The sequence below is a fragment of the Urtica dioica genome, chromosome 5 (genome assembly GCF_054948205.1).
Source record: "Urtica dioica subsp. dioica isolate 48M chromosome 5, U.dioica_male_clone48M_v1_H2, whole genome shotgun sequence".
NCBI lineage: Eukaryota > Viridiplantae > Streptophyta > Magnoliopsida > Rosales > Urticaceae > Urtica > Urtica dioica.
In genome coordinates, this window is record NC_142760.1 from 42,329,928 (window position 1) to 42,344,289 (window position 14,362).

At 34.6% G+C, this 14,362-nt stretch overlaps 1 protein-coding gene across 1 annotated transcript; it reads right to left on the minus strand.

The window, feature by feature from the left end:
- Nucleotides 1-325: 325 nt before the first annotated feature.
- On the minus strand, nucleotides 326-5,188 carry LOC149398689 (scarecrow-like protein 21). Its single transcript, XM_089615097.1, has 4 exons — nucleotides 4,956-5,188; nucleotides 2,503-3,492; nucleotides 1,966-2,216; nucleotides 326-1,072 (listed from the first exon to the last, which is right to left on the minus strand). The coding sequence occupies exons 2-4, from the start codon at nucleotides 3,391-3,393 to the stop codon at nucleotides 622-624; spliced, it is 1,593 nt and encodes a 530-aa protein (XP_089471223.1). The 5' UTR covers nucleotides 3,394-3,492; nucleotides 4,956-5,188; the 3' UTR covers nucleotides 326-621.
- Nucleotides 5,189-14,362: the final 9,174 nt, after the last annotated feature.

A 14,362-nucleotide genomic window follows, 5' to 3' on the forward strand; every position in this document is an offset into this window, starting at 1 on the left:
AAAAGTCAAGGACACAAGTAAAGTAAACCAAACAAGTATGAGTTACATTACACAAGTATAAACTGCAAAAAAAAAGTATGGGACAAATGAGCTAAAGCTTTTGGCTCAACAATTATCTAGCAAAATGTCTTGACTAAAAATAAAAAATAAAAAACCCCTCATTAGACTGATAACACTAGACTTAACTTAACACCCAAGTATGAGTTACATTACAGAAGTATAAGCTGCAAAAAAAAAAAGTATGGGACACAAAGAGCTAAAGCTTTTGGCTCATAAATTACCTAGCAGAATGTCTTAGTACAAGTAAAAAAAAAAAAAAACCTCATTAGAAGAACCATTGATAACACTCTAAGACTTAACTTGACTCCCAAGTAATAAATAAACAAGTACGAGTTACATTACACAAGTATCAGCTGCCAAAAAAAAAAGTATGGGACACAAGAGCTATAAAGCTTTTGGCTCGTTGATTATCTAGCAAAATGTCTTGACAAAAAAAGGTACAACTAAAAAAAAAAAAAAATTACTCCATAACACTCTAAGACTTACCTTGACAACCAAGTAACAACTAAACAACAGTCTTCTTTTTTTTTTTTTTTTTTTTTTTTTTTTTTGAATGTGTGTTCACCTCCAAGCCGAAGCGACAACGAGAGGCTTATCGGCCCAGCCGAGATACAAAGCCCCGTCGCTCTCTTGGAGCCCGAACTTGTGGTTGTACTCGGCGAGCAAGGCGTGGATTGTGGCGTTGACGAGCGGGCTGAGAGGGCACGGCCTGAACCCGGCCATGGCGAGGCGGGCCCGCCATTTTCCGTGGGGCTCGTGCCTCTCGACCCTCTCGGGTCCCTCGCAGGCGATGAGGTTCACGACGTCCCGGGCCAGGCAGTGCTGCTCGATGCTGATGCGCTCCTTGTGGTCCCGCGGGAGAGCCACGTCGATGGACTCGAATACGGCCATGTAATGGTCCATCGTCTCGACGAATCGAGGGTAGAACGGAGCCGTGTTCGTGTTCGCCTCTTGCTCGACCAGGGTCACCACTTTCGGGGATAGGCTCTTCGCCAGCCTCAAGAGCCGGTCTCTGTTGGTCCCGAGATGAAGAAAACGGTTAAAAATAGGATCTTTACAGTTTCACATTGCTATATACAGTGACGAATCTAGGTGGGGACCAGGGTGGGCCAATGCCCCCCCTCAATTTTTGAAAATTATTTTTTTAACCCTAAATTTTTATACTTTTTTTTATAATTTTACCCCTAAATTTTACTAATAATTATGTTTTTGACCCAAATTCGTAAGTTTTTTTTCAATAATTCCCCTCCTAAAAATATTTCTCAAATTTGCCCCCCCTTGATTGAAATCCTGGCTCTGTCACTGGCTATATAGCCAACGTTTTGTAAATCTTAGGTAAATAGTCACGTCCATGTATTTACACGCGTAAATTGACGTAAATAACACGTCATTTTATTTCAATGGAAGGGCAAATCATGAATGTCACGTCATTTTTATGGCTAATTACATAAGATTTACGAAACGTTGACTATTTAACAATTCTAAACGTATTAATTGGCTAGTTACCTAAGTTTTTTTTATTATAAATATTTTACTCAAGATTGTTTTTTTTAACCGAAATTATGCAGAAATATATATATGTTTAAACTATATTTAAAAACACAAGATTGTAGTTAGTTTTTGTTAATATATATTATAAAATAAACAAATGAAAATTTACACCTAACTTCAATTGATTTTTGGCAGAAAAGTTTGCTTGTAAATTAGCTGAACAAGAGAATCTTTAATCAACCAAACAATCTTACTAAAGTAAGCAAATTTCTAAGTACTAAGACACTGTGAATTACTAAATAGCCAACTTTTTATTAATTATAGATAAATAGCCACTAAAATTTGGGTATTTACAGAATTTTTTTGTGAGTATTAGGTTAACCGAAACTAACTAAAAAAATTCATCGCTATTACCTGTGGTTGAAGCCTCCGACGCTCTCGTCCGGTACGTGGTGCAGAGCCATGGCGAAGTTAACCGCGATCGCCTCCCCGGGCCGGACCTCGAGATCCGAAGCCTCCACGTCAGCCATGGCGGGCCCCACGGCCCGGAACTCGAACGGAATCCCACACGCCTCCGCCACCTTGGCGAGCCTCAGCCCGACGGCTTCGAGCCCGCCGCCCCTCGCGTGGGCCGAGGCCGAGTCGTCAACGCCCGTGATCCTCACCTAAAAAAAACATTCTCGGTTAAAAAAAAATATTTTGGATTTTTTTTTTTTAGGGAAATTGATAGCAATAATACCATTGGCTTGACACTTACCAAAAATCACCAAAAACTCAAATATTGACATATGTAGTACATAACTGGCTTATTTCGTGACACATTTGGTCACTAAATGTGTCAATATTTGGATTTTATGTGATTTTTGGTAAGTGACAAGAAATTGGTATTATTGCTGTCAATTTCCCTTTTTTGTTAACCTAAAATTAACCGGTTCAATTATTTATCCTCACCCTCGGAGGCCCGCCGGGCCTCGTCGCTAGGGCCCGCAAAAGGATCATCCACTGCGAGCCTTGGACTATCTGGAAATCGATGACGTGGACGCACGGCTCGTCTCGGAGAGCCTCGGCGATCGCTCCGTTGGCCGACATGTAGCCGAACTTGAAGTACGGGCATATCTCGTACAATAGGTGCATGTACGAGAGTAGGTCCGGGCCCGCGGGTTCCTTGCACCGCAAGGCTCTGTATATCGAGCTCCCCGAGCGCGCCAGCCTGGCGACGAGGCCCTCGACCACGTAGGCGCCGAGGCGCTGAAGCGGGTCCCCCGAGACCGAGACCATCTGGCGAAGCTCGGAGATCAGCCACTCGGCTCTGAGGACGTCACCGCGGTCGATCGCCCGCGCGCAGGCGCAGAGCGATCCCCTGAGGTCTCCCCACGCGACCGTCTCCATCGTCTGCCTCCAAGCCTCCTCTTCCTCGAACGACGACGAGATCGGCGGGCCCTCGTTCGACGGCTTGTGCCTCAAGTCATCGGTCCCGAGCATGGCGGTCTCGAGCTCCTTTATCTTGTGCTGCAAGTCGTCCGCCGAATCGTCGACGGCGAGGCTCGACTGTGTCTCGGGCTGCGACGAGGGGCTTCCGCCGGGGGAGAAGCTCACGGAGGAGGACGAGTTCTGAGGAGGGTTATAAGTGCTCGTCGTACCCGAAGAGGATTCGAGGGTGCAAAAGAGCTCGAAGGCTTTGGCGGTCGAGAGACGGGATTCTTCTTCCCGGGTGGCAATATCGTCTTTTTTGGAAGAGGCTACGACGAGTTCGTTCGGGTCGTTGATTTCGGCCCAGTAATAGGACGACGGGTCTTCCACCGGAGTCGATTCGTAGAACCGATAACTTTGTGATTCCTTCATGTCAAGAACTAGAAAAAAAAAAGGGGGTTACGAGTCTATGGCTCTATTGCTACCGATACAGCCTGAAATGATCTTGTTCCGATTGTTTGTCGAAAAACGCTGCAAAGGAAAACGGAACAAGGAAGTGAATAACGGGCGTTCGATTCGTTAGAGAGCGAACTAGAAAAGAGTTATGTTGAAGCTTGAAACAAGGCTAAGAGTTCTGTTTTGGGATATTTTTGTTGCAAGAAGCCATATCTAATTCAGTGAAAAGATTCCCAAATCTTGAGGGAATTTTTTTTTTTTTTTTTTTTTTTTTTTGCAGGCTTGAAAGGGAGATATAAAGGAGGGGTCTTTAATCCAAGCAACTACTAATGAATGAAGTAAAAAAAAAAAAAAACAAAAAAAAAAAAAAAATCAGTTGTTTCAAAAAGATGAGGTCATTACTGAGGTCAGATTGTGACAACTCAACACCCAACTCTCATTTCAATAACTTCAAATCCAAAAATATGATTTTCAAAGAAAAAAACAATACTTGACAGTTGATAACAACCAACACTAATCAATTCCTTCAATTGTACACGCAAAAACAGAAAACAGGAAAGAAATGATAAGAAGGGGTCTTTATTTTGAATCCAATCATTGTTCATCAAAACTTCTCATAATTATCTTCCTTTATTGTGAAATAATAAAAGCCCTGAAAGTGCTAGGAAAGCTTAAAAAAGAAATTATGGTTGCCTATGAATGAAAACATATTAAAAACCAGAAAATTCATTTGAGTATGACTTGGTCAAAAAGTCAACACCAACCAGCCAGCCACCGAATCACACCCAGGAAAAAAAAATTAAAGGAATATAATTTCCTGTGAAGAATAAGATAAGATACCATTTAATTTCATTGCTGAAAAATCTAAAACTTGGGTGGTTACACTAAAAGATTGAGTAGGACAACTATATATGTATGTATGTATGTATCAAATGAAGTATATATGCTAAGAAAGTCTTTAGAGTTGAGGAGAAGATTTAGGGCTTTGGGTTACTAATTTCTGTCTACAAAAAAAAAAAAAAAAAAAAAAAAAAAAAAAAAAAAAAAAAACCCACCATGAAGGCATACCCAAAAGAATTTCAGAGACTGAAAAATCACCAAAAAAATGTCTGATCTCAACATATAAAAAGAAGTAAAAAAGTGCCCACAAATATTCATCACCAAAAGCCTATTCCTTTTAAGCTAAGCACTCCTAAAGCATTTAACTTTACAAACAACTACATGAGAGAGAGAGAGAGAGAGAGAATTGGACTAACTATTTCTGAGCTCTCTCAAGATGAAGATCTTTTAACAAATGAACAAAGAATGAAGCTGAAAAAAATAAGCTGATCCAATCAACACAACTAATGTTTATTTTCTCGGACGATTCCCTAAAAGCACAATTATTTCATTTCATGATAAACAAGACCAACCTTTTTCCACTTCACATCAAAGATCATAACTTTTAGCATCAATAAATGGGAAGTTGGTCCATACCCAACATCAAAATTAGTTTGAAGTTAATTAATTTACATAATTTTGGTGACAACAATACATACCTGCTTTGTGATGAAAGATGTTTCTGGAGAGACTCTCTTCTTCTAAGCTTTCATAGTTCTTTCTTACTTTTTTTTTAGATACTTCAAAGAAATGACAATCCTAAAGTCACTTGCTTGAATATCTGACCAGAGAGTTAAAATAATCCAAACCGAAACCACCTTCCACGTATATATATGCTCTCTTTCACAAAAGACCCCATTACTTCCGAATATTACATTTGTATAACCGACACAAGAGATTCTCATTCGTGTTGTTTATCTCTAATTCTCTATCTTTTGTCTTAGTGTTTTAAGACCAAAATAACCTCCTCAACCCAATAAACAATAATCATCGTGAATAAAAACAATATATATTTTCTTACTTTCACTTTTATTTCCATCACTAAGTTCTATTAAAATAATGAGTATTTATTGCAATTAGCTAATTTTTTTTACTTTTTTTTTAAAAAAATTTGTCCAAATTTTATTTTATTAAGAAATTAGTCAACAGACCGAAGTTAATTAAATTAAATGTTTAGGTTAATTAATTTACTTCGACCGGATTGACTATTTTTTGAATTAAATTAAATTTATCTAATTACTTCCACCTAATTGACTATTTTTTTAATAAAATGAAACTTTAACTATTTTTTTTAAAAAAATGTGAATTATTGGACTACTGACTTAATTACTCCTTAAAATAATTTAAATGCAAGATAACCTTCTTATACATATTTACTCTTCTAATTCACATACACAACCTATTGATAATCTTTTTCATGCCACCGGTAAATAATATATCTTTACTCTTCCAATTTCCTTGTATGAGGTTGCGGTGTAAGTGGTATATCCATATAGAAAAAACTTCTTTATCTCATAGTGAAATTTTAGTTAACAATTAATCATTATTGAATGATTTTTTTTTTAGGAATTTGACTGAATGAAAATAAAATAACAAGTTTTTGTTACAATTAGTCAATTTTTTTTTATCATTTTTTTAAAGATTTAGCCCAAGTTTCATTTTATTAGGAAAACAGTTCACTAGATCGAAATAAATTAATTAACATAACCAAGTTAATTAATTTATTTTGGTCTGAAAGACTATTTTCCAAAATAAATTAAAAAACCTAACCAATTAATTAATTTATTTCGGTTTGGTGGGCTATTTTCTTAATAAAATATTTGGACTATTTTTTTTAAATGAGCTATTGAACTATTGACTTAATTGTCCCATAAAATAATTAGGTTACTTGATCTGTAACATAACCATAAAAAACATTCAACCATACATTTTTTCTTTCTATTATTTGGGTGATAAACATATTTATAAGCGCTAAATTTATTTGTTTGAAAAAAACGTTACAAAGTTAGTCTTTAGAGGAAAAAAATTAATTATATACGATGTAAACAAAGAAACAAAACGTCATACATTTTGGAATACGGTTCTTCGTTTTGTAAATAGACAAAAATAACGTTAAATATACGCTTAATATAAAATTAATCTCATTTAAATAATATCATTTCTCTCATAATTTTTCGCCGGTTCTCCTCCTCCAGAAAAAGTCTCAAGCAAAATCAAGCCTCAAATACAAAGTTTTTTTCTAAGGGTGTAATCGGGTTGGGTTAGTCGGTTTTTTTTTCGTGTATTGTCAATCCGAATCGCTATCAACCCGATCGAAAGATAAAACTAAACCAAACAAAAAATAATTGGGTTGGTTTGGATTGGTTTTTTCGGATTATTTTTCTCGACACATGATTTTATAACTCGAATGAAATCATGTGCGTTTATCATATCTAACACTCTATGTCAAATAAAATAAAAAATTTGCTTATCTTAGAAATTTTACATATTAAAATTAAATTACCAATACTTTTAATGATCAATTATTCACGTATTCGCAATTAATTATTATAATAATAAGTATTTTTTCAAAATTTCTTGTAATATTATTAATAAAATGATACTTTCTTTTAATAATTGTAGATATAAAATATTTTCAATTTTAAAAATAATTAAGGAATTATTGTCATCGGATTGATTTGATTCAATCCAATTTCATATCAAAAACCAAACCAACCCGAAACATTTGCGGGTTGGTTAAGACTCAAATTTCTTGGAGTTTTAATGAGACGATTCAATAAAAATTGTGGTTTAATTTGAATATTCAAGTTGTTTGAGTTGGCGGGTTATATGAACAACACTAGTTTTTTCCTCAGCCTCTCCAAGGCTTTTTGCTTTGTATTTTTTATAAGGGTTTTTGTCATATTTTTTTTATTAATTTTTTATTTAGATTTAACAGACGCTCATAATCATATGTACAAGATTGTAACGATGAAAATGTCATTTAGTTCAGCTATCAGGGTACTTTTGTCATTTCATGTAAACGTATTTTTAGATATGACGATTCACGTTTGACTGTAGAAGTTGCTTTGACTTGTGAATGGTGATAGTCCAATTTACTAGTTGACAAAAGCTATGCCAGCCTTGGTTGGTACTTGGGACTCACTGGCAATATATAAAGATCTATTTTGCTTAACCATTAAAACATTTGAACGCTTAGACACGGTTTCACATATAACAAAGTAACAAACCAAATATTGGTCGGACGTGACATAGAGTTATTACCTCACTTACGTATGTGATGATCTAATATATATTAATATATACATATATATAATACATCGTCTATAATTCACCACATGTTAATTTATTGATCAAGTTAACTATGCATGTTTATCATTCACAAATTTTATTGCCTTATTTTAGACGAAACGAGTCACAAATTTTGACGTGTGTCGCTAAAGTTTTGAACTTTACGGAAAATGGCATATGATTATTACTTCATTAACTACAAATTTGCACTCTAGCTAAAATGTATATTTGGGTACTGGTCTAATGTAGTGTAATTGTGATATCATTTGACGAACATGCAAAATACCATAAATAGATTAAGATAGTCTCATTTAATAGTGGTACACGAATGATATGCCAGAACTAGGGGTGGCAATTTGGGACCGTACACGAGACACGGCACGGTTACGATACGGTGTAAATAGGTTTGGGTCGACCTTAAATGGATCTGGGTCCATCCGTGTCGAACATGATTAACACGATTAAATAACGGGTGAACACGACACTAACACGACAACCCATTGGGACCCAATTAAACACGAATATTAAATGGGTTGTTAATGTGTAAACACGATCAAGACCCATAATGACTCAAATGGATTGTGTTTGAACTTCTCTTTTGTATTAAAAGTATTATGCTGATGGCTTAGTTGATTATATGGAGTATTTTTATTAATTACTTATTCTAACTAATTTGTTATTTAATTTGATTTAGAGAATTTCAATACTTTGAAGTAAACATGTCTAAGGGCATAAACCGATTTGCGTGTTCAAATGGGTTTAGTAGTCTAAATGGGTCCGTGGATCTAAGTGGGTTCGTGGGTTACGTGATCCATTAAGACACGATTAATAAATGGGTGGGTTGGGTCTGGGTTTGGCAAAAAAATAGTGGGTCGGTTTTGAGTTTTGCTCCTAGACACGATTAATAAATGGGTCGAGTCTGAGTCTGTCAAAAAATACATGAAAACGAATAAGACACGGCATGAACACGACACGCAACCCGAATGGCCGCCCCTAGCCAGAACAATATAAATTATTATTTAATTTTTCTATAAGAGACGCGCGTATATTAACTGCGAACTTGTGATGAAATATATATGTTAAATCTGTCTAATACAAATATTAATGTGCATCACATGTGTTTAAACAAAATGTAAATAAGACCCATTAAAGCTACTATATAGATAATGGTTTTTTTTTTTTTTTTAATATGTAAAGTATGATATTTTAAGTGGATTCCTATGCAAGGACCATTTTGTCATTGGAGTTTTATTTATTATTTCCAATTGATTAAAGGAAGACCATTCATATATGTAATCAAGGATCTCACTTGCTGTAACATGGGTGTTGGCCCACACGGTTTTAGCAATTAAATACTCGAACCTTTTTTTTAACACTTCCACTTTATATTTATTACCAAGAATTTCCGATCCCTTCTTTCCCACTCTTTTCCTCTTGGAATTAAACTTTTGTTATATTAATCCCCATCACAATCCGAATATAATTGGAGTAGATTATATAAACTAGCTTATTTACTTAGTGTTATTAGTTAACATTATCACCATAACCAAATCCATAGAGGCATAGAACACAAATAGTCCATATATATTATAAAAATATATCTTTTAATATAAGTCTAGGCGTGATCAATTTTTTTAGTGTTCATCCAAATTGCATTGCCCCAAACATTATGAACATGAGGCACGAGTTGGGCGCTCGAAGAATCCAAATATTGATCAAATGGGTTTAGATTTGGCGCGTTGGCTACTTGAGAAATCCTCGACATTGATCAAGTGGGTTTGGATTAGGCGTTCTAGTGCCAGAACTATTATCGACATCACTAAATGCATAGACCGAAACCTTTTTGACGAGTCAATAATACTTGATCATTCATAACTTGGTCCTTATTTCTTTACGAAAGTTCCTTCACTTAAAAAACTTGGCACATGTGACCATCTTTCCCAAGTTTCGTAAAATTTGAGACGGAGTCGATCAAGTATACGACTTAGATGACCTTATTCAATATGCTAAAATCGGCAATTCGTATGCAAAATACCATCACCAACACATATTCATGTCATTTCAACAACAAATTTGTGGTCGCACATTTGAAATTATATCATGTCCCAAAATTGATTTAATAATCACGGGTTTTGCTTTGCACGTGTTTTTTTTCACCATTTACAAACAAAAATTATAATCTTGGCTGGACACTCAAGATTCCGTTTATAAATTGATAGACATTAGATAAAAGGATCAAGCGTTCGTAAATTTTCAAAATTAAGATATGGTTAATCTACCTATAACTTCACAAAATTCACGAGCACATACGTATATATTCTGAAAATTAGTCTAAATATATAGTTTTCTAGAGACCATCACTAAATTTTAGACCAGCTCTAATCAATACTCTATTGTGCTGTTAAGTTTACACTAAAAATCTAGTATTCATCACATCAAATCGTATTTTCACTTGCAAATCATTACTCTATTTGAACACATAAAATATATGATATCGTATACTTAAATATGATTTTCTCTTGCTTTCATATCAACCCCTCGGTTTCATATGGAACCTTAAATATTATGTAGTTCAAGTAATATATAGCTGTTTTTGTTAATGATATGTGATTTATTTTTTATTAAATAATTAAATTAGGATCACATTTAATTTTTTAAAAATTTGTGGGATAGTATAATAATTAGAATAAGTTTAACACCGAATTAATGTGTTTCTTTCACATCAAATTTGGTGTTATACTATCTTCCACACCATATTTTGCACTAATTTATAGAAAATAATCCAACGCTGGTCAGCCCTTAGAAGACTATTTTTGGCCAAACATACTTTAAGTAAGCTAATAAAAAGAGGGTTCATTTCCTTTTTCCTTAGCAAAGCACTAAAAAAAAATCCGAATTCAAGCTGTTATATGAATTCTGGTTGCCAAGGCAACAATCAATCTTTTAGTTATGGTGCAATTATTGGTCCCAATATCATGACACGTCATTCATGATAACACAGCCATAAATTTGTTTTTGTACGATCATATAGTTATGTCGCATAGCCTGAAGTTACTATTAGAAATAAATCTAGTTCTTATTTTGCAACAATGACCATGCTCCAATTTTCTATAAGAGTCTTGGCTCAATATTCTCGTTTCCATATCTACATGCTACAATTATAATGCATATTCTTAAGTTAAAAAAGCTAACTAATAGTACTTTTATTAACAAAAGATAATATTGATCAGAAAACAAAAATAAGCCACGTTGAGTATTGAGTCTTGACTTTCATGGTTTCCAAGAAAAGGACAATTTGACAAATTAATAAGACATTTCAATTCATATGGATAGACTGCTCGCATGGTACATTTTCTTTTTAAAAATATTTATTATAGAAAGGCAAACTGTTTAATATATATGTTATATATGTTAACAAAATAACATATAAAAAAACTGTGTGCGTGCATAATATATGTAATCTACGACTTTCAAGAAAAGTTAACTCATGACACATGGTTTATGTTTTATTTTATCTATTTTATTTTAATTTAATTTGTTCTCTAGTGCACCATTCAAAATCAAAGTCTACAAATGTTTTACGTAAGCAACATGTCATGCAATTGCAATATAGGTCCTATTTATTTCATTTTACACTTTTTTTTCTTCTTCTTATAATTGATTTTCGTCGACATGTATTTTGAGTCAAAGACTCAAAATAGAAAGCCTTGAAAATCTCATTCAACCACATGCAACTTGTCAAACCATATTATATTCTAAAGGACCAAAATATATATAAGGTCATACAAAGAATAATTATTATTACAAATTAGTTACTCTTATTTCTGACTTGAAATTTACATCCATATAATGTTGCATAATAATTTATTTGACCAGGAGAGACCATCGTGCAAGAAATTTATGCAGTGAGTTTTATAAATATTTACTCACCCGCAAATTCGATAAATAATATAATCATAATTGATAAGCAATATTCTAGTTTTCTCGTTGATGTGTGTTGATATATAAAAACCACAAATAACAATTGTAGAAATCCATACACGCGCGAAAAAAAAAGAGTACATTTTGTCCTAATTATTAATTGTAGCGTCCAATTATTTATTTACCATAATAAGAGAATATATATGGAGTTATCATATGAAGAAAGTCAAATTCTATGACATTTACGTCGTATTTAGATTTTTGTGGCCCTAATTCTGCACTTCTGCTTGCTGAAAGCTTGATACTATCAAACATTCCTGTCATAAAGCCAATGAGAAAGTCAGAATAAAAAAAAAAAAATTGGTCATTTGTGCACAAAGAAACATCAACAAATTTGGATGTTTATATGCGTATAAGTCAAACCTTTCTGCAACACGTTGAGGTGAAGAGTTTGTGATGGGAATTAGACACCAACTTTATATCACACTATTTGCAACTTTTTATTTTTATTTTTATTTGTTGGGAATTTAGCCTAGTAGTTATCTTCAACTTTTTTTTTTCTTAAAGAAGGATATATGTTTAATATTTTGTTTTATGTAGATCGAATTTCTTTTAAAAGTTAGTGCTGTATCAATCAAGGATAAATCTATGTCTCACGTAGATGATGACTTTGGTTTTAATATATATATAATATATATAATAACCAGTTTACGTGTGGGATATCAAATAGTAAAAGGGCTAGCTGCCAAATTAATTAATGTACGTTAAGCACTTTAATCAGGGATTCGATTAGCAAAAGTTGAGCCTGAAATATATGTTCTTTTTTCTTCTTTTTTTCTCTTCCCCTCCTTAGCTGTTTGACACGGCGAGAATGTCATGCAGATTCATGCATGGGGAAAAAAAAAACTTTTCAAGTCGTTCTTGAAGATATTTGAAATTGTTGTGCCTTGTAAGGTCTTTAAAAAGAAATTAGAGTATGCGACAATATTAACATATATTTTTGTTGAATAAAGTCTATAAGTCAATAACCAACGTACAAGAGATATCATGTTATAACAGGGAAAAAAATGACCTAGAAAATACTAATTTGCAAAAAATAAAATAAAAATAAAGAAGAGAAAATCCATTTTGTGTTTAAAGATGATAATCTAATCATTGTTAATTAATTAGTTGGGCAGTATTAAGATATCAATCACCTGCACAATTGAAGCCCTAACTACACATAATCTTATCTTCAATTGGGACATGACATGTGATATGATATACAAAGTTACAAACACATCAAATAACTACAAGCCACTTTATATATGAGTAGCAATCGTATATGTATAAAAAAAAAACATTTGATGTCTGATGACTCGGTTGTATTTTTTTATTCACGAGTGTTTCACTTATATCGTTTCCTTTATGTTTGTATTTAGCAATGAGTTAAATTTGTTTGTCCATGATCACTACAAAAAGTATTTTTAGAAGCGAGCCATACTTTTAGAATCGACTAATCACTTCTAATTAGAAACGATATTTTTTCAATAGAAGTCCACGTTAAAAAAGTCCAAATTTTTAGACTAAAAGCAATAAAAGTCGATTCTAAATTTCTCTGCCAATTAGCGGCGACTTGTCGCTTAAAAACCCCCAATTTTTTTGGTGCTTTGTATTTCCGCCAATTTTTCATTTTTTACACGAAACGACATCGTTTTGAATTACCTTAAAATTAGAAACGACTTTCCTCTCCTAAAGTCGCTTCTAATCTAGGTCGAACTGGGACTATAAAAGCCTCGCCTTCTTCTTCCCGCACAAAATTTCAAAATCCCCAAATTCTCACCTCCGACTTTTCTCTCCTAAAAAGCTCCGCCACCACCTCCGCCACCTCACCTCCGACTCTTCGGTGAGTGTTTGAAGCTCTGCCGCCGTCGGTGTCTCCACGAACCACTACACCACCGATCCCTCTCATTCTTTCTCTTTTTTAATCCACACCACCACCACCACTCCGGCCAACACCACCACCACCACCACACGACAACCACCACACCACCTGTCACGACCCGTGAGCGTCGTCACCTCGCCCGCAAGCCGCGACTCGACGGAACCAATATCATGTAGCGGGAGCATATCACTTATGAATAATGAAATGTAAATAAAACACTTAAAGTAAATATAAAATTTATTAAACATATAATAAACGAAATACAATATTATTAAAAGTGCGGAAACGTTTACAACAAAAGTGGTTATCAAAAATCTCGAGAAATTTTTCGTTTTTCGTTTAGAACTAGAAGTCGTATATCGACCCTTATACATATTCACATGTGTACATAGAAGCTCCCGACTTTACATATATACACGGGATATTATTTTAAGAAGAGTCGATATTATTCAAAATATTATATATAGAGGTCTACTTCCCGAGCCAGAACCCATAGCCCGTAGGTGAGAGATACTCGTCCCGTCTCGGTTTCCTTCTGAGTTGTTTACATTGCCACCTTGGCCTTATCTACATTACCAAGGGACATAAAACTATGAGTCGAATGACTCAGCAAGCGGGAGTCTAGCCTAGGAAAGAAAAGCAGCTAATGCAAAACATATGACGTGCGAACAAGCAAACAAGAATACAGGATGCAGCTATCACCTAAAAGTGACTAATGAGCGCGCATCCTAAAATACTAGCCGTCTCCAAGGTTATACACTCCTCACTGCTATAACCTCTGGTCCGACTAGAGACCAGTTTCAGACTTCGAGCAGCAGTCGTCAGCTGATCTAAGTTTTAACACCTGTCTGGGATCCTCCAGTGGTACTTTCTTCATCATGACGTCAGCGCAGCTGGTTTCTGGCATAGTGAGCTTGCGAACCGCGACCT

Excerpts from the sequence above, each read along its gene's own strand:
- LOC149398689 (XM_089615097.1), bottom strand. The coding sequence starts at position 3,393 with ATGAAGGAATCACAAAGTTATCGGTTCTACGAATCGACTCCGGTGGAA. Across the intron at positions 2,217-2,502 it reads GGCCCGGCGGGCCTCCGAGG|GTGAGGATCACGGGCGTTGA; the intron begins GTGAGGATAAAT and ends TGTTTTTTTTAG. Across the intron at positions 1,073-1,965 it reads GTCGGAGGCTTCAACCACAG|AGACCGGCTCTTGAGGCTGG; the intron begins GTAATAGCGATG and ends CGGGACCAACAG.